The sequence below is a fragment of the Vanellus vanellus genome (genome assembly GCF_965231255.1).
Source record: "Vanellus vanellus genome assembly, chromosome: 13".
NCBI classification, from domain to species: domain Eukaryota; kingdom Metazoa; phylum Chordata; class Aves; order Charadriiformes; family Charadriidae; genus Vanellus; species Vanellus vanellus.
In genome coordinates this window covers 5472210-5497006 of record NC_138918.1, presented here as the reverse complement: position 1 = coordinate 5497006, position 24797 = coordinate 5472210, and the positions used below count along the sequence as shown (strand labels likewise).

Genomic DNA, 24797 nt, shown 5'->3' with positions numbered 1-24797 from the left:
AGCAATCCCTGGGGAGGTCAGGAGAAGAGTAGGACCCGCTTGGGACGGCAACAGCCACCGCGTGTCCCCTCCTGCCCTCCCCGCCGTGGGCCGTTTGCACCCGGAGCAGCGGGGAACCAGCAGACACATTCACAACTATGCCCAAGTTTTCTCTCCCACCCCCAGTTCAAAGGGCTCCTCTCGTGCCTCCAAGAATTTTGCAGCAAGTGCCGATGCTTTCCACATCAAAGCAGGGCAGCCTGGCATTGTCTGGGGGATGTCAGGCCTCGGCAAATTAAAGAGGCATTGGGAGCTTCCAAATTGGCTTTAGCCGGGCAGCGCCGGCATACTCAGCACCTGAAAAAGGTTAGATATTACGGCGATAGGTATTAAAGCAAACCCTCTGGGGATTGAGGGCTGGAGCCAAGTTTTGTGGAGGTCTAGGAGAGCAACCTTCTTACCGACTTCAGTGGCTTTTGGCTTAATGATGAGAAATGTTGGAAGTGGTGGGTTTTGCACAGAAAGGCAAAATTTTGCACCTAAAGTCATACTGCCAGGGACCCAAAAAGGAAAAAGTCAGTCCTTTTCTTTGTGGTGTTTATTGCAAAATACAGTCCAAACTCTAACTCTTTAGGGATACCTTCAACATATATAGAGAAAACAGATTGTGCTAAGCAATAATACAACTTATTAATAAACAACATTAGGCATAAAGAATTCTGAATTCTTATCTGCTAATTTAAAAAAAAAAAAAAAAGTACAGGAATTGTAAACCGCTTAGTTTCATCCAGTACAAATACATGAGGCTACTGTCTACTGGGTGCAGGGGTTCAGGTACCAAACCACAAAATTTAAAAAGGGGGAGGGAAACGAAATCTGTAAACAGTGGCTGTAAACCTATCAAAGTCCTTAAAAGGCTGCAGTTTTAATACAGACCACGACACTGCAAAACCTCCTCTTGCATCAGAAAGTGCATAAGTTTTCCACTGGAAACGCCGCCGAGCAGCCGCTGTGCGTGAAGGGCCGGGACGGCGCTGCCGGCGTGGAGCCGCCCAACAGGACCCGCTTTTTTGGCCACAGCGCCTGTTCCCACCTCGCTTGCCATGGGGCTGGAGCCCCGCCGCTGGCCATGGCAGACCCGCTGGTGGTGGCACAAGGGGCTGAGTCCACCAAAAATGTGAAATTCTTCCATGTGTCTGATACACAAATAAAGTGACTCCCCAAAAAGAAGCTACCGGTAAATATCGAGGAAAAACCATGGAAGCAAGAAGGACCGCGGTCCCTCAGCGCCTGCGCTGTGTGCTTCCTAACCTCACAGCATCCATCCCCAGGAGGCCCCCTCGCCTCGTGCATTGCCCCGCTCAGCCCGACGGACCCCAGGGACGCTCCTTCCCGCCCCAGATCTGCCAGCGTGGGGACACCAAAGCGTCCTCCTCCGGCGCCGCAGCCTCCCTCTATCTCTTATGGCCTTTATTTCTGCGCCTGATGTGGTTGGGGGTGGCGGTGGCGGCAGTGTCGCGGCGGGCGCAGAAGTGCTTGGCCACCAGCTGCCGGCACTGCTCGCACCGCACCGTGCAGCACCAGTGGAACTTGCAGTTGCAACTGGCCACCACCTCCGTCCTCCTCTCCTCCACGCGGAGACCGCACTCGGTGCACAGCCGCCGGCAGCTCCTCTTCTCCCACTGCGAGAGGTTCTTGCCGGTCTGCAGGCACTCCCGGCCCTCGGTGCCGTGGTGGCCCAGGCTGGCGTTCCTCGTGCAGTAGTCGGGAGAGTCCTCCAGGAAGACCAGCTCCGTGGCGTGGACGTGGTGGAAGGTCTCCGCCGTGGCCCCGCGGCTGTCGGCACTGTTTCCGGCTCTCATCCGCCTCTTGTCCATCTCCAACTTGTGGGCTTGGTCATATTTTATCTTCAGATAGTTCCCGATCTCACGAAACTCGGCGAGCTGGAGCCAGCATGTCTGGATGCTGCAGCTGCCCGACACCCCGTGGCACTTGCAGGCTCGCTTCATCGTGGCTTTCACGGCCTTGGTGGAAAAAGCGGAGAAATTAGGAGCAGCAGAGCATCAGCCTCTAAATCCCCAAATCAGGCTCTGCAGCACTCCTAATTCGGGGACCAACCGGTCAAAAGTGGCTTGTGTTGGGCACGACTTCAGGTGCTACCAAGGCATGAGCTGATGCTCTTATTTCAGTTCCTGGAAAACATCTGTCCCTCTTCGCTAATTAAAAGGACGGAGATAACAAGTGGGCACAAACTATTGTCTCCAGCCCTTGCCTTGCAGGAGCTGTTTCTCCAGGACAGGAGAAAAGCGCATTTGTCGGGTCATGCCCTTCTCACGCCCTTCCAGTCTGCAGCTCACCTCGCTCATCAGAGCGTCAACCCATCATCCCTCTCAGAGGTTTCATTCAAAACGTGTGAAACTGCTTGGGAATAATCATACCCAACCTCTCTGCATCTCCTCCAGGCCAAGCACTTCACAGATATTATCTACCTATCTCCCTCTGGTATTTATAAGGTCCCAATCACTGGTATCTATGTGAGATTAAGCCTCGACACACCCTATGAGATAGGTATGTTAAGTGTTGCCGTCCTTGTTTTTACAGACAAGGAGGTTTGGCAAGATGCTGAGAGCCTCCGCCGGCCCAGGCGGGGAGCGGGGGGTGAGTCTGGCAGCCGGCTCGCGAGCGGGGCCAGCTCACACCTGCCTTCCCCAGCCAAAGAGCTTGGGAATGCATATTGCGAGAAAACAAGGTGGTTCTTGCTTTGTTTTGCAGACCAGACAAGCGCGAGGTGAGTGTAAAACTCGTACTTTTCTGAATTAGTGGTGTGTCGTAGTAGTTAACTGCGGAAGCTGGAAGTGGGAACAACAACTCTTCCTGCGGTTCCTCGTGTTCGGGTTGAGGGCCAGATTCTGGCTGTATGTTTTCTCCCCGTGCAAACATTACAGGGCCTAGATTGTCACAGAGGGCTGGAGACGGGGGCCTGAACAGCCTACCAGACCCTTGGATTTTGTTTTCAGTATAAGCATCATCGTTATTATTATTATCACTATCACTATTATTATCACTATCACTATTATCACTATTATTATTATTACTATTATTACTATTACTATTATTTTTTACTATTGTTATTGACTTACAAGTCTCCCAACTTCGTTGTTGTGCAGGTTGATCAGTGCCCGGGTGTCGTGTCCCGTTTCCAAAGCATCCACAAAGAGCTTGGAAATCCTCTCCCCGAACTCCACGTTGTCGCTGCATCCTCCCCAGACCCAACCTCGGCCACCTGCAAGACAGAGGCACGCTAAGCGCAGAACCGCCCCGTCGGGCCAAATTCTGCCCCAAAATCTGGGGGGAGGGGGAGGAGGGAACTGCGTGCAGGGATGGAGAGATGATGTCAGCCCCTCTCGGGATGGCAGCTCACCGACGCGGCCGTTCCTGGAGTCGTCGCAACCGCAGCTCTCGAAGTCTCCCATGCTGCAGTTCCTGGTGAGGGTGTACATGACGCCGGCCGAGCTGATGGCGTGTACAAAGGATGTTTCCCGGGTAGCTGAGGGAGAGGGGAAAAAAAGCTGTCACACGTAAAGGCAGACATCAGTCCCGGTTTATAGGGAATGAAGCTTTCCTCTGTTGCAAAAAAAAAAAAAAACAACCAAAACCATTTTGTGCAAAAGGTAAGATGCTACAGAAATTAAACGCTCATGACTTGGGGTCTCTTCAGGCTCCAGCATTAAGGGTTTCAGCAATTTGGCACTATACTACGCAGGTGTCCACGCATGGGATGGAGTTCCTTGGCAGCAGCAGGATCTTAAGGCAGCGCCCCGATCCCGCTCTGGCCAGGGTTAGTTATCGCTCGCTTCACCTGGCGCTCCCTTCGCCTCTGTCCTTTTCCTCTCGGGGGAGGACGTTCGTGCTTTGATCTTGCCTGCCGGGGAAAATCATCACTGATCTTGTTTCAGTCGGTGGTTGAACCTGTGCTAACAGCTGTCTGCACCCACACTTCTAATTGAGTTTCTTTTTTGGCTTTCCTAACAGATTCAAATAGAGATGCTGCTCTGGGAAAAAAGAGATTTCTGCTTGTTGAAGCCGTCAGTATTCAAATAGATCCACAACTTTCTTATGAAGAAGGTTTCTTAGTGCACGCCTCTGGTTTCTCTCTTCGTCTCTCCTGCGCTTCTCCCCGTTGCAAGCTCCGGTGCCTCTGGCGTTGCGCTCCCTGGGATGCTGCGCACAAAGCGGCAGGAGCAAACCCACGGAGCAGCACTGCGGGAAGGACCGAGCTCTAGCCCAGCACGGACAGAGGTCCAGAGAGAGCCTGGGATTCCTAGGAAAACGTTAGCACTATTTATTACATCCAATTAATACAGATGGAGAAAACCAACCATGGTATTTGGGACGCAGAAACCTTTCTCCATCGGTTTAATTAGCAGCCCCAGCTCTCTCCAGAGCGCATCCCAGCTCATACCCAAAAGCATCCCTGGTGCCGGCAGGTAAAGGCGCACTCACCGCTGCGGAGCCGGTTGTGGGTGGAGAGCTGCAGAGCGCTCTCGGGGCAGTTCCAGCGCTCCCACCCGAACTGGAACTTGCACTCCTCCATCCCGCTGTGCGCCCCGGCCGCCACGCTGCTGGAGTACGTCAGGTAAGCCTGGCACGGGAAACAGCCTCGTTAAAATCCACCGCGTTTTACCATTTATCAATGGAAACAGACATAAACAGGTTGCGAGTCCTTTCCCTCAATTCTCGGCAGGACTTGGAGCCGATACGCTCTGGGAAATCTGGTTCCTTGGAAAAGTCCTGTTTGCCGTTTGCAAAACCGAATTGCTCTGCCTAAATTCTTGACAGCCCGTGTGTTAATTACCTTAGGTCCTGTCATCAGAAAGTTATTCACAGACCTGAAACAAAGAAAAGAAAATGAATCCCACAGTTTACCGCAGGCTGAAGAGCATCCCTAAAAAATGCCCTTTCCACCGAGGTGGACCCTACCATGCTGCTGCGTGGAGAATGGCGCCATAGACCCCCGCGATGGAGAGGATGAGGAAGGTGCTTCTCTTCATGGCTGTGACAAGGAGCGGGGTTGGGTCCCTTCCGCTGATCCGTAGCTCTCCGCACCGCAGGTCCCCCGGTGAGCGGGGCCACCTCCCTCCGCTCCTTCCCAAGGTGAGCTATCGGGATGGAGGAAAGCCGCAGGAACCTGCAACCCTGATATTTATAAGGTGAAGTTGTGAATAGTCAAAACCCCCCCATTCATTTGCTACCCAATGACTTAATGTGGTAAAAAAAGCTCCCGCTCCAATGGGTGACAAGGCACCGCCTAAGGTTGCACTTCAAAAGGCGGCGCGGTGTCCCTGGGAGCGGGATGGTCTGAAGCAGAGCAAACTTCCCTAACAATGGGACACTTTTAACTCTCTTCCCCACCGCCAGCCATCCCTTTCTCTTGGCCCCAAGTCCGCTTGCCTTCTCCTTTTCATCCCCTGCTTGCCAGCGGAGGCTCAGTCCCCGCGTCCCTCCGAAATAACAAGCTGATGCATTTCTATAGTTCCCCTGCTATCTGCCTGCTCCCTCCTACGAGAACTCCCCCAGGAGTTTTAACAACCGTTCTGTAAAGATCTATAGGGGATAGACCTCCCAGGTCTTCTTGATTTGAAGAGATGCGTTTAACGGCGGGGCTTTTTTCCCTCCTCGCCTCTTTATGATGAAACTTTCTGCGTTTCCATCCTGATAACAGCCTGCACGGCTCGGGAGTGTTTGGAAAACTCTCTAATTTACGCGGCTGCAGCTTGGGAAGACTGTGTGAATCATTTATGTGGTTTGCTTCATGCTCCAACGCTGTAATTAGGGGAACAGTTTTCTGGGGTTAGCAATTTCCCTACGGTGAAGGCTGCGGCAGCAGCACGGCTGCCTGCTGGCTCTGCAGGCAGGAGCGCTGCCCGCACCCCCGAGCGGAGCGAGGGGCCTCCACCGCTGCTCAGCCATCGCCCGGGCTCGGGAAAGGAAAATCCTTATCAGAGGAAACCCAAAAAAGCCTCTTAATAGTTACGGCCAATGTCATTAAGGGCTGCAAGGGGCTGCGGATGGAGCAAGAGAGGGATGGTGTTCATGGAAATGTCTTGGTTTGTTTTCCTGTGGCTGAGCGGTCCCAGTCTGGGGCTGGCTCACCCTGGGCAGCATCCTGCCTGCGCAGTGGGGCCGTGTGGGTGCTCAGCCCAAAAGCCGTGCCGTGCCGTGCCAGAGTGCCAAGCAGCCCCCCCGGCTCTGCCAGGCACTGCCCCGCAGCACATGGCTCCAGCGTCTGCCCTGCGCTGGCTCCGCGACAGGGCAGAGGTGCTGCCCTCCTCCTCCCCCTCCTCCTTCTCCCCTTCTTCTCCTTCTCCCCTTCTCCTCCTTCTTCTCCTTCTCCCCTTCTCCCCCTTCTCCCCCTTCTCCCCCTTCTCCCCCTTCTCCCCCTTCTCCCCCTTCTCCCCCTTCTCCCCCTTCTCCCCCTTCTCCCCCTTCTCCCCCTTCTCCCCCTTCTCCCCCTTTCTCTTCCTCCCCACTCCCCGGCTGCCCCCTGGGTACACCGCTCTGCTGGCATTAATCACTGCGACTGCAGGGGGACTCTCAAAGGGGCTGCAAATGTGAGGTTCAAGGGAATGGGACTGCGTGTGGCACCTGGAGGGCTGTGCCAGGAGCAAAGAAGGGCCACGCGGGGATAAATCCCATCCGTGCTCCCGGGGGAGCTGCCCTGGCCGTGGCCGGGCAGGAGGCTGCGTCTTAAAAGCTGGCTGCAAAGTATTTCGGTGTCTCGCCAGGGAACGCACGAGAGCGTGTCCAAGCCGGCAACCTGCCTGACGGCTGTGCGGGTGGCAGGGCCGGGCGGGTGACGCGCGGGTCCCGGGGCGCGGGGGGTGGGCTGCTGGGGGGCTCCTGCCCGGGAGCGGGCAAAGGAGCAGAGGAGCTCCCGGCTGCTCCTGGCTGCAGAGGACACGGGGGGCTCTGCCCGTCCTGCCGCCCGTCAGCGCGTTAGCGAGCGAGAGGAGAACCTTCTCCCTCCAGCCCCTGCAGAAGGGAAACCTGGAGTCAGCCGGGCAAAGCCGCAAACAGCTGTTTGCAGCCCCAGGATTAAAATTGCAGATTGGTGGAAAAGCAGGGATGCAAAATACCTTCCAAGTGAGCACAAAGCTGGTGTAGTCCCGCCAGCAGGGCAAAAACCCTCTGTGAGTCAGCATTTTAATCGTTACCATCCCGAACAGATCCTACTTGTCCGAGCTGTCAAAGGACAATTACTGGGAATAAAGTGTTTCCCACGTATCGGTGATGTTCATGGATTAAAGCGCACCCATACGGTTTGCAAATCCGCTATGCATTTTCTATACGCACGCAGGTCATTTTGGGGCTTGTATCTGGCTGTCCTCAGGGGCTTGTTGATGTTTTTTGTTTTGTTTTGTTTTGTTTTCTTGTCTGAGAAGTCTCTTTTCTTGTCTCTGAGAGAGCTTGTACAGCTAAAAAAACGTTGGCGTGTCTGCTGTGTCAGTTCACACATGATATTCCTATCACACGCCAGAAGAATAACAGCGTCTCTGGGCGTGAAGCTCCGCCGCGAGCAGTCGCCGCCGTTGGCAGGATCACACAGCTACTTGCCTGGGCTATTAAAAATGTCCCTTCCAATTAAAGTCACAGGGATCTTAAAAGTCACTTGTAACGTTGTCACTTCTGCCAGCTGTCAGCAAACAAAGCGGCGTGCTGGGACAAGCCTTCCCGCGCTGCTGCAGGGTTTTTTTTTTTTCTGCATTTATAGCTCATCCCCGGCGAGTGGGAGCGGGTGCTTCTGCGGGGTCATCCAGCCCGGCAGACCCACGGGGCTGCAATGATCCCAGTCGTATCGCTGCTGGACTTTCCTTAAGCAAAAGCAGACTTTGGTCTTGCTGCCTTAGTTAATTTTGCACTTATAGCACACTTCACGCATTGTCCTTCCAGTAAAAGAGGTTAAATCGAGCTGCCTCTGTTTCGCAGTTGGGTAAACTGAGGCACAGAGCCGGGCGGTGTTGAGATCTCGGGGTAAATTGGTGGAGAGCTGGACTGGGCGTAGCTGTTTGGAAGCTGATTTTGGTGCTTAGCTCCGTACATCGCAGGGCATGGGCGGGTGAAGCCCGGCTGGGCTCGGGAGGGCTGTGACGGGGCTGGGTGCTGCCGTGCCACCCGTGGGAACAGCCCGCAGGTCACAGCCTGGGCCGCCCGAGCTATAGGTCCCACCTGTGAAATGATGCTGAAGGAGTTTCTCTTTGGCTTTCCCGCTGCATAAAAGCTTTTGGTTTGGTCTTGGATGGGTAAAAGAAAAAAAAAATAAATCTGAAAGGAAGATTCTGTTGAATTTACCCGGTTACGTAGAAAACTGTCAGTCGTTCTGGGCAGCCTCGGACCTCCAAGCGAGCCGTTGGCTGGCCGGCGCGGTGGCACCGCCGGAGTTTGTTTTGGCTCCACGTGGGCAGGCTCTTTGGAAAGCTGTCCTGAATGTCAGCTGGAGCCCCTTGGCTTTACTGATAAACTGTTGATGCTTTGTTTCTTTTTTTTTTTTTTTTTTTGCTATGTGACCCAACAGCCAGTGCTTTTCAGGGGATGATCGAAATCCTAAAATATTTTGGTATCATGTTGAATCATTCTATGATTCTACGATCTGCCCCAAGGCAAGAGACAGTAATTGTATATACAGCCCCATGCACCCATAAAACCCTCTTGACATCGGAATATGGGTTTTAAGAGAAGGCAGAAATGAGATAAATCAATTTATATAAGTGCCACACACTCTGCCGGGCGGCGGGTCCCGCAGGGACGGACTCTGGCTGCGGACAACAGGAAAATAAGCCACAGACCAACTTGCTAAATTGCCCTCGGCAGGTGACACATTCAGACCCCTCGCGTCAAATCCTGCATTGCTGCCTTCGTTACAATAAAAATCCACCTGGGTAATTAGAAGGCTCCCCCCCACCCCCGGCTTGCTGGTGAGGCGGAGGATGTTTTATGGTGCTCTCCCCCACCGCTCGCCCCGGGAAGCCGCCTGAGCCCCGGTGAGCGATGCCGCGTCCTTGCTCTGTACGCAGCCAACCGCTCAGCAAAGGGGATGTGTGGCTTTGCTTCAAAATACTCCGCCACGGAGGACCTGCAGCCGCGGGGCCACCCTCCTGCGTGCTCACCTCTACACAGGAACTGCTATTTTTTTAAGTCTTCCCAACTTAATAGGTCCCCGTTGCTCTGCCCGGTGCACGGTGCTCCCCTTCCCAGCAGGAACCCAGCCCTGGACCCAGCGACCCAGCGGAGTTTTGCCTGTATAACGAATATGTTTTGATTAATGAATGGTAATTGAGGATGGAGGTGAAACTGAAATCAGGTTTTATGCCACACCTATCCCACGGGCTTAGTCCTCTTCGTTCCTATTTTGGCACATAGAAGTGGCCTGATCGTCACTGAAAACAAGGTTAAAAGGTCCAACCGTGACGGTTTAGGTGTGCTTTCCTAGTGACAAAATTATCCCGAGAAGTCCCTGCCTCCTGCCTCCCCACAGCAGTTTGTCCTCCCTCACTTGTGCCAATGCACTCAGTTTTTCTGTCTTATTTTTAATCCTGATTACCAACAGAGCCTCACGTATGGTGTGATGGGGTGAACAGTGAACTTCACCAGAGAGGCCGGGAACGAGCAAGTCCAAGGTAAGAGGCTCTGCTACTGAAGGAAACCCATCCTGGGACAGAATCCAGGACCATCAGCACGCCAAAACTCAGGACCACAGGAAGCTCCAGGTTGTACAGTTTGGGCTTGACGTCTTTCAGTTTCAGGAAGCAAAAAAAGTTGGGTTTGGAAGCAAAAAATTTGGGTTTGGTACCACATTCTGACTTTTTCAGGCACAAGCCGACTGGGGACACGGATGTTTCCCAGCAAGGGGTGTCAAGATGATTTGGGAAGAACGTAATGTCCTGATGGGCAGCGTAGAAATGGCTCCGGAGCATCACAGAGCTCTCAGGGGGGTGTGTGTGTGTGTGTGTGTGCAGGACGCTGGGTTTAGGCTAGAAAGGAGCAAATGAAGATGGAAAAACCTCTTTTTTTTTTTCCATAAGCAAGGAAGAAGGGGCTCAAGCTGCCACGGGGGGAGGTTTAATTTGCCCACTGTGTCTCAGGAACGAGATGGGCGAGCATGGCCGTGCCGTGGCAGGGAGAGGACAGGCTGGGTGACAGGTCGGGTCACCTCCAGCCCGACTGGCAGCTCCTCCGCTCTGGGGGGCTGCGGCTGGAGGGGGGGTGTTCATCCCCACCAGCAGCAGCGCCCCTTTCCCTGGGGAAAGCTGCTTGATGATCCGCAGATTCCCACGCGGCGCTGCCAGCTCCGGCGTACAGCGGCCGTCCCCCGGCACCGGGGTGCGGAGCTGAACGGCTCGGTCTGGCTGGGACGGCCACTGGTCGGCGTGGGATGAGCCGGGAGAGCCGCAAGCCCTGGCCAGGTTGGCTGGGGGAGGCTGCGGGCGCTGCTGCGCTGGAGGCAGAAGCTCATGCCAGCGCTGGAGACATCAACCTCAGCCCAGGAGCCAAGCCAGGACGTTGCTGGTGGGAAGAACAAGGTTATTTCACTTGCAAACAGATAAAGGGCATTTCTTCCCCTTCCTTCCCCCTGGTTTTGCATCGTGTGTTCTAAAGCTGTATTTTTCCACTATCTTCTCACTCCAGCGACTTCCCCGCTCCCCTCCTGAGCCTCTGTTGCCCTGTCCTCCCCCGTTCCCAGGCTCCCAAAGGCAGCTCCCTGCCCCTCCCGGCGTGGGGCGATGAGCCTGCAGAGTCAAACCTCTCGGTAAAAGCTCTGGCACATCCCCCTGCGGAGGCGCAGGAGCGGCAGCCCCTCTGCGCTGCGGAGGGAGGTCACACCTCCTGCCCCAAAACTTTCCTGGCCCTTCCAGTGGAGCAAAACTTCTCCTCGCTGAACATCTTACCCCTGGAAAAAGGGCTGCTGGGTTTCCTAAATCCCAGTGACCACTCCGCGCCTCCATCTCCGCAGCATCCAAAAACGATGCAGAGCTACTTGTGGGCAATGACATGTCTGAACTTGGTCCTGCTGCATCTCGAGCTGCCCCGAAAAGCGGGGCAGAGTGAAACACCCACGTTTAGATCAACCTTCAGGTCTCGGTGACTCTGGAGAGGACTCAGCTGCCCAGTTGGCCCTGGAGAGGCATCTCCACGACCTGCTCAGCCTCACCTCGCCTGCCTCCTTTAGGTGTGTCCTTCAAAGCCTACAGGGCTGTTTACGCAGCAGCATTCTAAAGTAGGGACAAGTGTTTTGTTTTTCTCTCCTTCTTTAAAGGAAGTGTCATGCAAAACGGTGTTAGTGCAGCAGATAGGTCACTGCCTGGGCATCTGCATGAGGGCAACAGATCTCCATCCTGCCAATGTGTCACCTCAGCAGATAAAAGCCCGTCCAGGAAGAGATTGGGCACTTGATATGGAGGAAAATTATCACCTCCTTCTTAATCATTCCCAGCCAAACTCCAGTTAAATTAACTGATTACAACCTGGCTCATGTGGTGCTCCCCAGCCTTTCCCAGCGTGGTTCCTCGCACTGTCCCTTCCCGGCTGTGGCTCTGTCACCCCTCCTGTCCCCCATCCATCGCATCACAGGGAACAGATTAAACCCGAAGATCTTAATTTCTGAGCCGGATGACACGTGTGTCGGTGCTGGCTGCGTCTGGCACACTGAGTGCGGGAGGTTTTGAGACTCACAGAAGAAAACGGTGATTTGAGCTAAGAATGTTTTCCTAAAACTCATTTTTCTTTCTTTGGCCGGAGGCGATTCTGAGTGCAGAAGGCTGAGGCTTCCTCTGGGGGATCCTGGGCTGGAGAGCAACTTTAAAAAGCTCTTTGGGTCTTGCTGGGAAAAACAAAGTGAGGAGAAAACTGGGTCCTGGCACCCGCTTTGCACCAGGAAGGCAGTGGGGAACCTGCGCTGCTCAGGGGCTCACTCCCCCCGCGGTGCCCGCTGCGGCGCCGGGACTTTGCTCTCCTCCCCCCCCAGGGAAGCCCCTCTTGCCCTGCCCGTCCTTTCACAGGTGTTGAGCTGCGTATTTCCATTTCTCAAAGGAGCCGGGCAGCGATGGCATGTTTGTATGTACGCTTTAACCAGCCTGCGGGTGAAGGCAGTGCCATGCATTTATTAATCTTTGATGTGGGAGGGGACATCTCCAGTGTTACCTGAGTTCAGAGTGAGGTGACAACTCGTGGCAAGGTCTCCGGCTTTACTAAACTGGTTTTAGGCCTTTACTGTTTGGTTTAAAGTTGACCCGATGGGAATGTGTAAGGTGGGGATCAGTCTCACTGGTGCGGCTTGTCGGCATCCTCCAGGCACAGAGACCTGCTAGGACCCTCCGTGGGACGAATTTTTTCCCGTGACACCCTTTGAAAACAGGTTTCCTTGATGATATTCCCCCTGAAAACCTGAATTGTGGTAGTTTGGGAGGGAGCTTTGCCCAGTCCCTTTGAGGATGAAACCAGCGCATTTCGCATCCGTTAATTCAGAGAGGGTGGAAACGGGGCAAAACCTGCAGTGCCGGGGTCCAACACAGCGGTGCGGCGCAGCACAAGCAGAGGGTGCAGCGGGTGGTGGGGATGCCTGGGGCAGTCCCCCCCATGCAGTGTCCCTGGGCAGTGTCCCCCTGCCAGTGTCCCCCAGGCAGTGTCCCCAGGCACTGTCCCCTGCAGGCTGGTGACAAGGCTCCCCCCTGTGGGATGTCCCCGCACCGCACACCCATCCCAGCCCACCCTGTCACCCACCCGTGTCTGGTGACAGAGGCAGGCTGGGACACCGCCAGCGCTGGGGCCATGGATGGGACAGGCTCCCAAAGTCCCCCCCATCTGAGCAGCTCAGGTGGCAGCTGGGACAGGAGCCACCCAGCGACCTCCACTGCCAGAACCTCTGCCAGTGATTTTTCGATGCTCATTGCTCGGGTTGGCTGTCCCATCCCTGGGGTTTTTTCAAGCTGTATTGAGAAAAAAAGAAAGTGTCTGTATTGTGGCTCTCTGGTTCATCTGGCCACGCTTGGAGCAACAGGGAGCAGTATTTTAGCAAAATGTTTTTTTCAAGGACAGGAAAGGTTGTCTGCACCTAAATATCGGGAAATAAAGGAGACCATATTCAGGGACTCTGCGTTGCAGCAGACTTCTGCTGCCTGTGCGAACGGGATTGGGGCGGCCCAAGTGCCTCTTGCACACCGAGGCGGCCGCTGTCACCGCTCCTGCTTCGCACGTGGGGAAACCAAAGTGTAATGAGAAGGATGCTGTAGAGAGGTTGGTGCTGGTCTCTTCTCACAGGTAATTAATGACAGAACAAGAGGGAATGGCTTCAAGCTCCAACAGGGCAGATTTAGACTGAACATTAGGAAAGAATTTTTCACAGAAAGAGTGGGCGGGCATTGGAATAGACTGCCCAGGGAGGTGGTTGGGTCACCATCCCCGGATGTGTTTAAGAGACGTTTAGATGTGGTGTTGGGGGCTATGGTGTAGGGGAGAACTTTGTAGAGTAGGGTAGATGGTTGGACTCAATGATCCCAAGGGTCTCTTCCAACCTAGACAATTCTATGATTCTATGATTCTATGACGAGACCTGCCCAGAGCACAGGTTTCCTAAATCCTGCCCGGTTCACCTCCCTGGCAGCCCACCTCGCTTAACCCCCCCCCCCCCCAACCCTGGTGTGTTCAGCATCATTAATATATATTATCCACGGGGTAAGCTGGGTGCTGCTGGTCCTGAGCGCTGGGAGGCACCCGGTGTCTGTGGGGAAAGCCAGCCCTGCTCCCAGCGGTGTTTTGGCTACACAGGAGTCAGCGCTGCCTGGGGGATGTTGATCTCAAGGCGCAATAAATTCCCTTTCCGAGGGGTCCGAGTGTGGTACCATCCCCGGAGCAGGACCCCTCCCCAGGGACTCGGTGCACGCTGACGCAGAGACCGAAGTCACCGACGGGTGTTGTCGGTCGGTGCATTTCCCTCAGCGTTACAGGGAGAAACACCATCTCTGCCATTTGAGCGTGGCTCTGGGATTTATATTTTTTAGCCCGGTCTGAATACTGAGCGCTATTTTAGGTTAAGCTCTTTTATTTCCACCTTGGCCACGCACCACTGAACGCTTCGCACGTAAAGTTTATAAAAGCAAAGAAGTTAAAGCTTTATTAGTCCTTTGTACAGCTGAAAAATAAATGAAGCCGGGGTCAGCGCCATGAGGAGCCAACGCGCACGTCGAGGCAGCTCCGGTTTGAAATACTCTTCAATTATCTATTGTGAAGAGGGAGGCAGATTCCTGCAGCCCATACAGCCATGCCGGTGTCCTGACGTTTCCAATTCCCTGGGTTTTTTTTTGGAAACACATTAAAAGAGAAGTAAAATTAAATTGGAGCCCCAGCCGCGCTCGTCGCGCTCGGGATGTTAAAGCAGCGTGATAATAAAACGGTGCCAGAGGTACGTCAAAACAGAGACACGATGATTTTCAGTTGGGTGCGTTAGAAGAGGTGATGCCAGTATGGACCCGAGCTGGGCGGCACATCCCTGGGAGGGAGCACCATGCCACACCGCGCCGTGCCACACCATGCCATGCTGCACCGTGCCGTGCCGCCCCGTTCCGTGCCATGCCGTGCCGTGCCATGTTGCACCGTGCAGTGCTGTGCCATGCCGTGCTGCTCCGGGGCTGCCCCGCGGCAGGGGGATGATGTCTGGGCAGGTCCGTGTTTACCATGCGGTCACGACAAATCCCCACTCGCTCACTCTGGGAGCAGTTTCCTCCAGGTTTTCCCCGCTCCGAAGCCCTGGGTAGAGCAAACACCCCCCTTTGCTATGTGACCAAGATGTGGGGAGCACTGGCGGGGGGCAAGAAGGATTCTCCAGCAGCGCCCGCAGCCTTCCCGCGGCCAGGCTGATATCATTTTAGCTGCCCCCATCTCAGTCTGGATTAATGCCACCAAATTCATTAGTGTTACTGGGGATGTCTGCCAACGTGGGACAACTGGAGCTGGCACAGAAGTTGTTTGACGCCTTCTCCCTCCGAACGCCCTCGCTCCTCGCCAGCGTCGCCCGTACCAGGTGAGGTCCGTGCTGGAGGTGATGCACGGCGGCTGATGGCCGGAGCTGGCACGAAGCAGCACCATGGGTTGGGGTTACCCAGCTCCCACTGAAATAGGAGCCTGTACAGGACAGAAATAAAATGGTACCAGTCAGGAGGAGCGGTGGGGAGGCTGGAGCTATTACACAGCCATTATGGAGCTATTACAGCGCTATTAACTATTGCTGCTCCTGCTCAGGGTCCCAGGGGCGATGCTGCTGCCCCAGGACATCCCTGCTGCCTCCATCCCCTGCCCTGGGGCTCGGCCTCAGAGGGGTGCGCCTTCGCCCAGGGCATCTCACGGCTGATTTCTTCATCGCTAAATGAAATGTGTGATATAGGACCCGCACGTGTGTTTCTTTAACACTCTTGAGTTGGTGACTCTGGTGCTAGCAGGGACGGGGGGACCAGCCACGGTCAGGGGTGACCTGGGGTAGCTCCCATGGTGAGGCAGGAAAAGAAAAACCCAATTCTTCCCTCTGAGGAGGAGAATTATTTCTAGCATCATGAGAAAACAAAGCAGACCGAGAGGGATTATTTTCCCCAAACAAGATACTGTTTGAAAACACCCACTTGGAGTCACACATCTTTTTTTTCCGCCCTGCTTGTTGCCAAATCCAAAAATTTCAATACTGAGTTGGCCTCTAAATTCACGAGACCAGCTTTAAATTCCTGAGATTGTTGTTTTATTTTGAAAAATTTCATTCTTTACATTCACTGCCAAGTGTTGGAGCTCTAAAAGACCCCATTTGCACATGTCTCTGACCACATCAGCCAGAACCCCCCTTTTGCTCCCCCCTCTGCCCCCTATTTTCCTGATTCCCCATCAATCCAACGGGTTCTGGAGCCAGGCCTCGAAGCAAACACGAAGCGTTGGGAGATTTGCAGTTGATGGTAGGAGTTGTCAAGAGCTGTTGTCAGCACAGCGTACAAGATGTGCGTGAACCATCCCCAGCAACTGTTCCTCCCCAAGCCAGCTCTTCTGACAAGACAGAAAACACACGGAGCCGCCTTTCCCGGCACAGATCCTCGCCGCAGAAGATGAAACGAGAGCTTACCCTGCTGTCAGTTTGAGCGGCGTTGGGTTTGAGCTGGAGAAACTCCCCCGCGCACGCACACACCTGCTCCCACATACTCTGGCTCAGCCCCAACCATCCCCGCGCCGCGTTTCACGTTCAAGGCTGAGCGGGTTTTGCCGCTGAGGACACGTCTCGGTGCCCAGGACCGGGTTGGGACGGCCGGAGGACCCGCGGAGCCGCCGGGCGGGAGCAGGTGGAGCGGCCGGGGCCGGCTGCCCATTCCCCGGGCTCCGGGAGGACACAGCGGCTTTGTTTGCCTGCGTGGGGTGTGGGAGGCTCCCCCAGCTTGGCACCAGGAGGTTAGTGCTTTTTAAAAGACTATTGTTTTCACCCTGTGTTTTTGGAAAAACAAGGAGGGAGCTGGGCAGAGGCACGAGAGCCACCCTGGCTTCTTCTGCCTCCAGCTTCTGCTGCCGTGGGCACCTCCCCGGCTGCGGTCCCGGCCCCCCACCATCCTCCTTCCTACGCGGCTGCAGCTCAGACCCCCGATCCTGCTGAGCTTGTGTTCCCCCCATCCACACATCATTTCTTTCCCTGGTCTTCATTTAGTAGGAGAGGTCTCTGCTGCGTCAGCAGCACTACCGACAGCAGTGCAGAAACACACAAAGGCGTTTCCCCAGACCTAAGGCTTCTCCAGCCTCCGCCTTCCATGGGCATCTCCGCTTTCGTTGTGGTAAGCCACCCACCCGGCCAAAGCTGATTGCCCTCATCGCTGCAGTGCTGGACCGAAGGATCTGCTGTGAGATGCTGCAGTGGACACGGGGTTAATGACTCAAATGAGAGAGAACCCCCAAACATACTTGGAAAAAGTCCCCACGTGTGCTTTGGGTCTCAGTCTGTGGTATCTGAGCTGGGATCAGCAGGATCTCCAGGGGGTTTTAGCTGGGCTCCAACTGAGGTGCAACACACGCGTGGCCTTTTCTTAGGAGAGCTAGGCTCAGGGTTTGTCCTCCCTGGCTTTCACTGTTACCAGACGCCTGCCCAATGAGGTTTAGTAGATCAACTAACTTCTGTATAATAACGCCAGGAATGCAGATTTCCTCTGCTCAGCTGGGGCTCACTGCAACCCTGCGGAGCAATTAGAGGTGACTCACAGGGGCTGGTGGACTCAGCCAGGATCCCGGGAGGGCTGGTCCTGTCCCTGGGATGCAGGGCGCAAGGTTGGCTTCATGGGGATACTGAGAAAGCTGGTGTTTATTGATATATAATGTTTTTTTTTTGCTGTAACTGGATAAGCATGGAAGGTGTTTTTCCTTCGGAGGAGTCGCAAGGTAATGTCTCGTTATGTAAATGATCTAAACAGCAGAGAGGTGTTGCTAATTGGCAAAGATATTTAAGTTTCCCACCTGGAGCTGGTTGAGTTTGCTGATGAAGTTGTGGGTGGCTCAGCTGCCTGCTGGTACAGAGGCTGGGGAAGGACCCTGCCTCCTGGAGCCGGTGGCTGTTGGCGAGCCTCAGCGCTGGAGGATGCTCTTCCCGGGAGTGAAGGTCAGGAGCCGGTTAACACCCCGAAGGTGTTTCCTAGGTGTGGGCAAAGTGTTTGGGTTGGCTTGTCTCAGAGCTCTCTTCCAACGGCAGGAACAAATACTGCCTTAGTGTAATGACTGGAATGATGAAAATTCACTGTCTCGGCCTGCAATGATGCTCAGTCCCCGGTCTGCGTCCCCAGCTTGCCCCGCAGATAAGGGCTGTAACGCTCTTTGATGAAGATAACAGGGAGCCAGACCCGTCCCTGCTCCCGACAAGCGTTAATCTCGTGAGCCAGTTCCTGGGCTGAAGTGCTTTCACACAGGGGCACTTCTCAAATTGGGGTACTGTAACCACATGTCTTTAACTTTAAGCCTCTCCTAACTGCTAATGGTGAAAGAAAGAGTCTCCAAACTCTGCCATAAAGCCGCGTTCTACCTGCGGTAGGTGGGTGAAGGGTGGGATGATCCGGCCTTTAACCTTGAGGAGTTTTTCCTGGTGCGGAGCTGCTGCGTACTCTGCTGTAGTCCGACAGCTTTTGCAATCGGATCCAGGGGTGGGGAGCTTGGCTACAGTTTTTCTGGTCTACAGAGCCTTTTCAGTGGGGCGAGAAAAGTGCCGAGACTTTGGTTTTGTGGTGTCAGGCTTTAAACGCAAACAGCTAAATGGGGAGGAGGTTTCACGGGGGCAGAACAGAAGTGAGCCCTGCAGCGGCAGCAGGAGCCGCTCGGAGCCAAGTGTTTGGGCAACTTTGATATCGCCAGAGCTGTAGGCAGTGCTCCGATCTCTCACATCGCTCCTTAGAGCCGCGCTGCTAATCCTTTGTGTCTGTGCAAACACGAGAGGAGAATCTCTCTGTTGTTTTCTCGCTCTGGCCAGACCTTCCTTCTCTTCCTCCTGCCAAGCTGCCCAGACCTTGAGTTTCTGGGAGAACTTGGGGGCACCGACGCCGGCCATTGGCTCAGTTGTGCCAAAGAGGCTTTTTGGTGATTTACAGCGTATTGTGTTGAGCGAGTTGGCAGATGCTCTGAACTGGCAGAGGAGGAGGGAGACCGTAATGTGGAATAAAACGCTGTCTCCTGGCAAAAACAAGGAGAAAGTCTCGGCTGCGGGCTTACCCGCCGAGTGCAATATGGTGCTTAAAAATCATCCTGTGGAAAAGTAACGGGTAATCCGGTTGAACGGTGTTAACGATATGAGCTTCCAGTAGGTGTTGTTGCTCTAAGTGCTGTCTCTGAATGCTCTCTCCACGAAGGAACCATCATCAAAGTAGATATTTAAATAATGTCAAAGGCTCTTTGACCTCCGAGTGTGCGGGGGTGAGGGGAGGGCGTGAGTCGCTTTCCCTTGGTCTCTTGGCCACCTCTGTTTACTTTTCGTCGCCACCAAAAGTCACCCGTTTTGTGGCTGTGCTGCTATTGTTCAATTGCAGTTCTGACTAGTCACATTAAATGTCAAGTGTCAAGCAACCCTTAAGAACTTTCTAATTAGTGCCCCAGCCCTTCATTTCTGTTCTCTGAAGCCCGGAGGCAGTTTCCACCTCGCCTTACGCAGGTACAAGCCCAGAGTAATCCTGCCGAAGTCCACAGAATTATTCCTATTTCACAGCGCAAACCGAAGCTCCAGGCCCAGCAGTTTATCCTCCCAGAGCAAGCACTTGTTTTTCTAATATGATTGCAAATTAATTCCAGAGATAATGTGATACCATGTAATTGAGAGTCCCCTGAGCTGGTACCAGAGCCTGTTTTTGCCGAGCCCCCTGCAGACCAGCGAGGATGTCATTGCACCACCCGTAATGGAGATTTAGGGAGACCTTGCTTGCTTTGAAGGTTTGTGTCCTACACCCCTGTGCTGCTGAAGGTCTCTCTCTTACCCCAGAAAATCAGTCCAATAATAAATTTCCTTCCTTTTCCCCCTGATCCCTTCCCGTGTTCCTGTATCACTTGACACCAGATGGGCCAAAGGCTGTGCGTGCTGAGGTTGTCCCAAGGTTGATGGCAGGCTAAAGGCTGGAAAAAAAAAAAAAACCAAACTGCAGAGAGGGTGCTGCAGTGCTTCTCCCATCTGGGATGTGAATTTGGGTCTTTCCTCAACCCAATCATCAATTTTTCATGGAATTTGTAAGCAGGCATTTGTCTCTGAGACCTCTAGCCTGCTGTTGGACAGGACGGAAGCAGGTCAGCAGCTTCCCACCTTACTCATGCCCGTTGCTGAGCTGGGGGGTTAAAAGCTCAGGAGCTACAAGCAGACAAAATTTGCCCCTCGGAGTTCCCCTGAAACACTCTTTTGAGCGAGACGGGGAAAGGGAGCGAAGGCTCCAGGCTGCTGCAAAGGCAGTTGGGGGGTGCCTGGCGGGTTGGTGCCATCCGAGGCCCCAGGAATCTGCAGGATATGGGTGTAGGTGCTGATGAAGAGGGGCTGTGTGCCGGCCAGGGGACCTGCGGCTGCCTGGGGTAACTCATCCCAACCTGGCCCTGCTCTCAGACGCTCCAGCAATGCAAACAAAGTGAGAAGGATGGTAGTAAGAGTTCCAGCGTAAACCCTGTTTCTGCAAGGCTCAAAGACAGCTGATCAGAAGAAACCTGTTTATTGTGAGGTTCAGGAAAACAATTTTTATGCAAATTGCTTTTTTTTTTTTTTTTTGGCAAGTAATGGGGTTGATACAAAACTTGGAATTACAGCTTCAAGAATACAAACACAAATACATAGTATCTTGTTCAACAAACACAAAACAAACTTCTTCCCCAGGGAACATTAAATGAGCAAATGTTTGCTGAAATAAATGGGCAACAAAGACAGGGTGGAGGGGACAAAACAACCCAACTCAGAAGCCAAAACCCCACTGAAGAAGCAGCAGTCACATCTTCAGTTTTACGTTCAGGCGGTACTTTCACTCTGCTTTTCCTGTTCGATAGCTGCCAGAAAAACAGAGGAAACAAAAACATCATCAATAAACATTATAACGATTCTGCAGGATACAGATTTCTATGGCCATTCTTAAAGCCAGGGGACGGTAAGTCCCCACTTGCTTTCTTTGGCCACCCTGGAAATACCAACCCGTTCCCACATCTCCGTAGCTAGTAGGGTGCAGTTCGTGATGTGCAAACCTGCTCTTGTATTTACAGCTTTAGCATCGGTAGGGATAATAAAACAGGGAAAGAAACAGGCATCTTATGTCAAGGGACAGCATGTCTCCATGGCTATAAGTACTGATGCATCCAAAGCGGTTAGTGATGCTCTTTTGAAGGAAACCACTCGCAATGTCTGGTCCAAATGCAGAGAAATGCCATTTTCACATTCCAAGTTGAATGTGAATCACAGCCCTCCTCTGGCTGCCTGTGTGCAGTGCGTGTGCGGAAGAAGACCCTGCATGAGAAAAGCCCAGGGGTGCTTTGCTAAGGAAGATCGCCTGGCAGATGAGGAGGATGATGGGTTTCTCTTGCAGCCTTATTCCTAGCAAATGTGCCTGGAGCTCTCCTGGCCAGGGCTGACAGCAGGTACCAGTGGGGGGCAGCAACTTATCTGCCTGATAATGCATTAAATCCAGAGCCCAGGCACCTTCTGGGGCTGGTGCCTGACCTGCCGGGGGTGTGCAAGGGTTCCCCCGCATGCCTGTGCCTCCAAAGAGGCTGGTAACACAGTAATTACAAACAGTTTGATCCTCTTACCTGCAACCAGCAGAAAAACTGGTCTTGTTTTTAGCAGAAGCAAGAGCAATCCCATCAGAAAGGATTTTTCAGACAAAACGCGCCATCCGTTATAACTACTCGTATCCTTGGAAGCACAGCGTAGAGTACAAGTCTTAGTATTATCCCCAGTTAAAGTCAGGGATGAGTTTGAGCCTGTAATCCTATGATTAGTATTCATTTTGCATATGAACTGCAACACAGATTGTGTCCTTGCTACTCGTAGTTCAAATAGCCTCATAAGCACTTACTTTCTTTAGTGGGCAATGGATTTTTCTCTCTGGTTTCTGTCTTCTTCAGCTTGGTCTTGTCGAATGTTTCAATTTCTGCAAAATCTGGTTTGTCGGACATGATGGGTCCTGACAAAGAAAGGAAAAAAACACCCGTGGCTTCATTAGCTACTGCTGTGATATCAGCCATCTGCAAAGCATTTTCTGCTTGAAAGAAAAAATACGAAAACACCACAAAATGTTTATTCAACCCCCCCCACACAAATCTACCACCTCAGTCTGGGACCCCTCTCTCCCTGAGGCTTGGCTCTTTCAGAGCGAAAGAGGAAAAGCATAGATAGAATTTTATCTAGATTTCTCAGACTAAATTTCTACAAAAACATATCTTGCACACGGAAACAAGAATACCTCAGCAAAGAAAAGACAACGCATTAATTGCCAATAATCCACGGTGCCTCCTGACGTAAACCTCTATTTTCAAGAATGCTGCTAACCAGAAAGTCTGCAATAAGCCCCAAATGCAATGTGAACAAAGAGCTTCAATTATGATTTTGTTTTAAGTAATAGGATTTGCCTTTAATTCTGAGCACCCTGTCCTGAGTGCATACCTACCCCGTAGCTGGATGAGCTGCTGTGGGCACTTGTGCTTAACAATAGAGGACCGGTTCACCCAGCCCTTTGTTTGCTCTCGCACTCAATATCCCAGTCACAGGCTCAATGGGTTGGATTATACTCTATTAGAAGAGAAATCCACAAAGCACACCGGCATTCAACACTTCACCTGTCAAAACCTCCCTAATCCAATTCCTGTTTTTAATAGAAATTCAAGTTAAAATCCAGCCTGGGCATTATTCCCCTGATTTCAGCGGAGTTTCCCGTCAAGGCGAGGTTTGGCCCCGGAGATGGCTAATATAATTATATTTTTTCTTTCCTGAAGACAATCGGATTTCATTGCTATCTGCGCTGAGACAACAGAAGCAAATATTCACAGGGAAAAAAAAAAATAAAAAAAAAAAGGAAAAGCTACTAAAACCACATGGCATTACCGTCTGGCTGCTCTCTCCTCAGCTGCTTGGTGGCCGTCTGAGGCAGTGTGAGTTGAAAAAGGTCAGGGTAATCCCTCCTCTCCTCTCCTCCCCCCGCCCGAGCCCATCGCTATTAATATTGATTAGTTTAGTGCTGGGATTGCTCAGCGTTTAGGGAAAGGGCAGATTGCTGCTGCAGAAAGTGCACCGGGGAGGGAAATGGGAAAACTGACATGGAAAACTGCCAATATACATAATTTTTTTTCTTTTGTTTTTTTTTTTCTCTCCTCATTTACCAAGACAATAATATTTAAGTTTCCTTTCCCGCCCTTTTTTTACAACGCTGAGGTTCGGAGTTAAGGTGAGGTCTGGAGTTCATTGAAGGGGTGGCGCTGCGGTTCGTGGGGAGTTTTTAGGTGAATTCAGCAAAGCGCCCGGGGACCGTCCCCTCCTGCCCAGACTGGCAGAGGCACATGTTCGGGGTGCGGGAGGGCTGTCAGCACAGCCGTGGGCAGATTGCCACCGTCGAGGGCCAAATCTGAGATAAGTGATGGCCTGAGCACCACGCTGGCGTCCGGGAATGTGTCCCGAAAAGAAAAGCAGTGAATCTTTTAATTCGCTCCCCTTTTGGTAGCTACCAACCCACCTGCTGGTGCCTCCCGTGGCCCGACAGCGTGCAGCTCTGCAAGCCAGACCGGGCAGATGCCCACGGCCGACATTCCTGCCTTCACTTGCCAAGAAGCTGTGTTTGCCTGTCCCGCTCATTCCCTGTACTCCCCCCATGCCCATGGCGTGGACCACGCTGGACTTACCCGCAGGGAACCTCTTCAGTTGCCGCGAAGGGAGAACACGCTGTAGGTGCCAAGTGATGTAATTTCAGAAAAACCTTTAAAACGGCGATCAGTCCTTGCCTGTATTTGCAAGGCGCGTTTTGTATTAGATGTGGGCCCCACCTGTAGCCACCTCCTAGAGCTGCTGCTCCTGAGGGCTGTGGACATCCCTGTGGCTGTGAAGTGGCTCCAGCTACGCTTTCCGCTTTGCAGTGCGAAAATATTTGGGAAAACTTTTTCAAAGCCCTCAGGTTTGTGCATCCTCCGAGAGGCTGGTGTGGGTTTCCTCTTGTGTAATTTTGGGTGTCTCCATCTGAATTACTAGTCTAGGCTCCATGATAGTCAATAGGGAGGCAACTAACTTGGGATAAAATTAATTGTGCCCTTGGAGTATCCAGGAGCTCAGGGGGACGGAGATGTCTCACAGCTGATCGAGAGCCCCAGGAAGGTGCTGTGGATCTTTCTGTTGGCATAATAGGCAGAGTGGGTTTGAGTGTGGCATGTGTGCGTGGAGAAACTGGTTTTAATGTGTTTTAAGGACCTCTCCTTCCAACATGTATTTAAATTAAAATAAGGAACACAAATGCAGAAAAAATATTATTTTACTCGTCGGCATTCATAAATAGCGGTTCCTTTCCACCCAGTGATTCTTTCCTTTAGCCATCCTGTTTTCCGTACCTTCAGAGAGTGCAGGGGTTGCTGTGTGCCCTGGTAAACTGCCGTCTAAGAGCGGGTTTTCTCCGTGGTCGTGTCTGCGGCATTTGAGGTAAAGGAGAATGGAGTACCACAGAGGTGCCAAAACCTGCATAATGCTGCTCAGCCGGAGCTCCAAAGGAGGGTCTGGGTCCCATTGAGCTCAGCCCTGGGTAAGCCTGGCTGTGCTGCTTCCAGACTGAAAATTGTAAATGAAATTGCACCAATGTGGCTCCATTTTTGTTAGGCTAAAAGCTCGGTTGACTTGTGCAGACTGGCTCGGTTACCTCTGCATCTGCACGGACCATCCATGCAAAATCAGTGTGCGTGCACACCAGTCATATTGAGCATCAGGACTCTGTTCTCTTGCTTCTATCCCCTTACTCCAACCGATTGTCAAAAGTATAAAGCTGTGTTCTTGACTGAAAACCCCTGGGAATAAGCAGGAAGGCGGCCGCTGTGTGAATATTTGGTGTAAGCCATAGCTGAGATTTGGCACTGTCCTGGTTTGAGGTAAAACAGAACCAATTTTGTTCAGTAACTTCGCTTCTTAGCTGGGCCTCTTCTAACAACTGAAATTAACTGCATATTGGGCAGACAATGTTCACTCTCTCAGAGCGATAAGACCTGTGTTTATAGCTGATGTCCGGGCATGGGATGCAGAGAGGCTCTCGCTTATGCTTATTGCTATAACCCCCACGGCCAACCAACTGTGTTAT

At 52.8% G+C, this 24797-nt stretch overlaps 1 protein-coding gene across 1 annotated transcript; it reads right to left on the bottom strand.

Moving 5' to 3' along the window:
* Positions 1–1433: 1433 nt before the first annotated feature.
* WNT8A (Wnt family member 8A) lies at positions 1434–5030 on the bottom strand (the record flags this gene model as incomplete). The annotated part of the gene is made up of 6 exons (XM_082490171.1): positions 1434–2003; positions 3120–3262; positions 3401–3526; positions 4483–4621; positions 4835–4868; positions 4960–5030. The coding sequence occupies 6 exons, from the start codon at positions 5028–5030 to the stop codon at positions 1434–1436; spliced, it is 1083 nt and encodes a 360-aa protein (XP_082346297.1).
* Positions 5031–24797: the final 19767 nt, after the last annotated feature.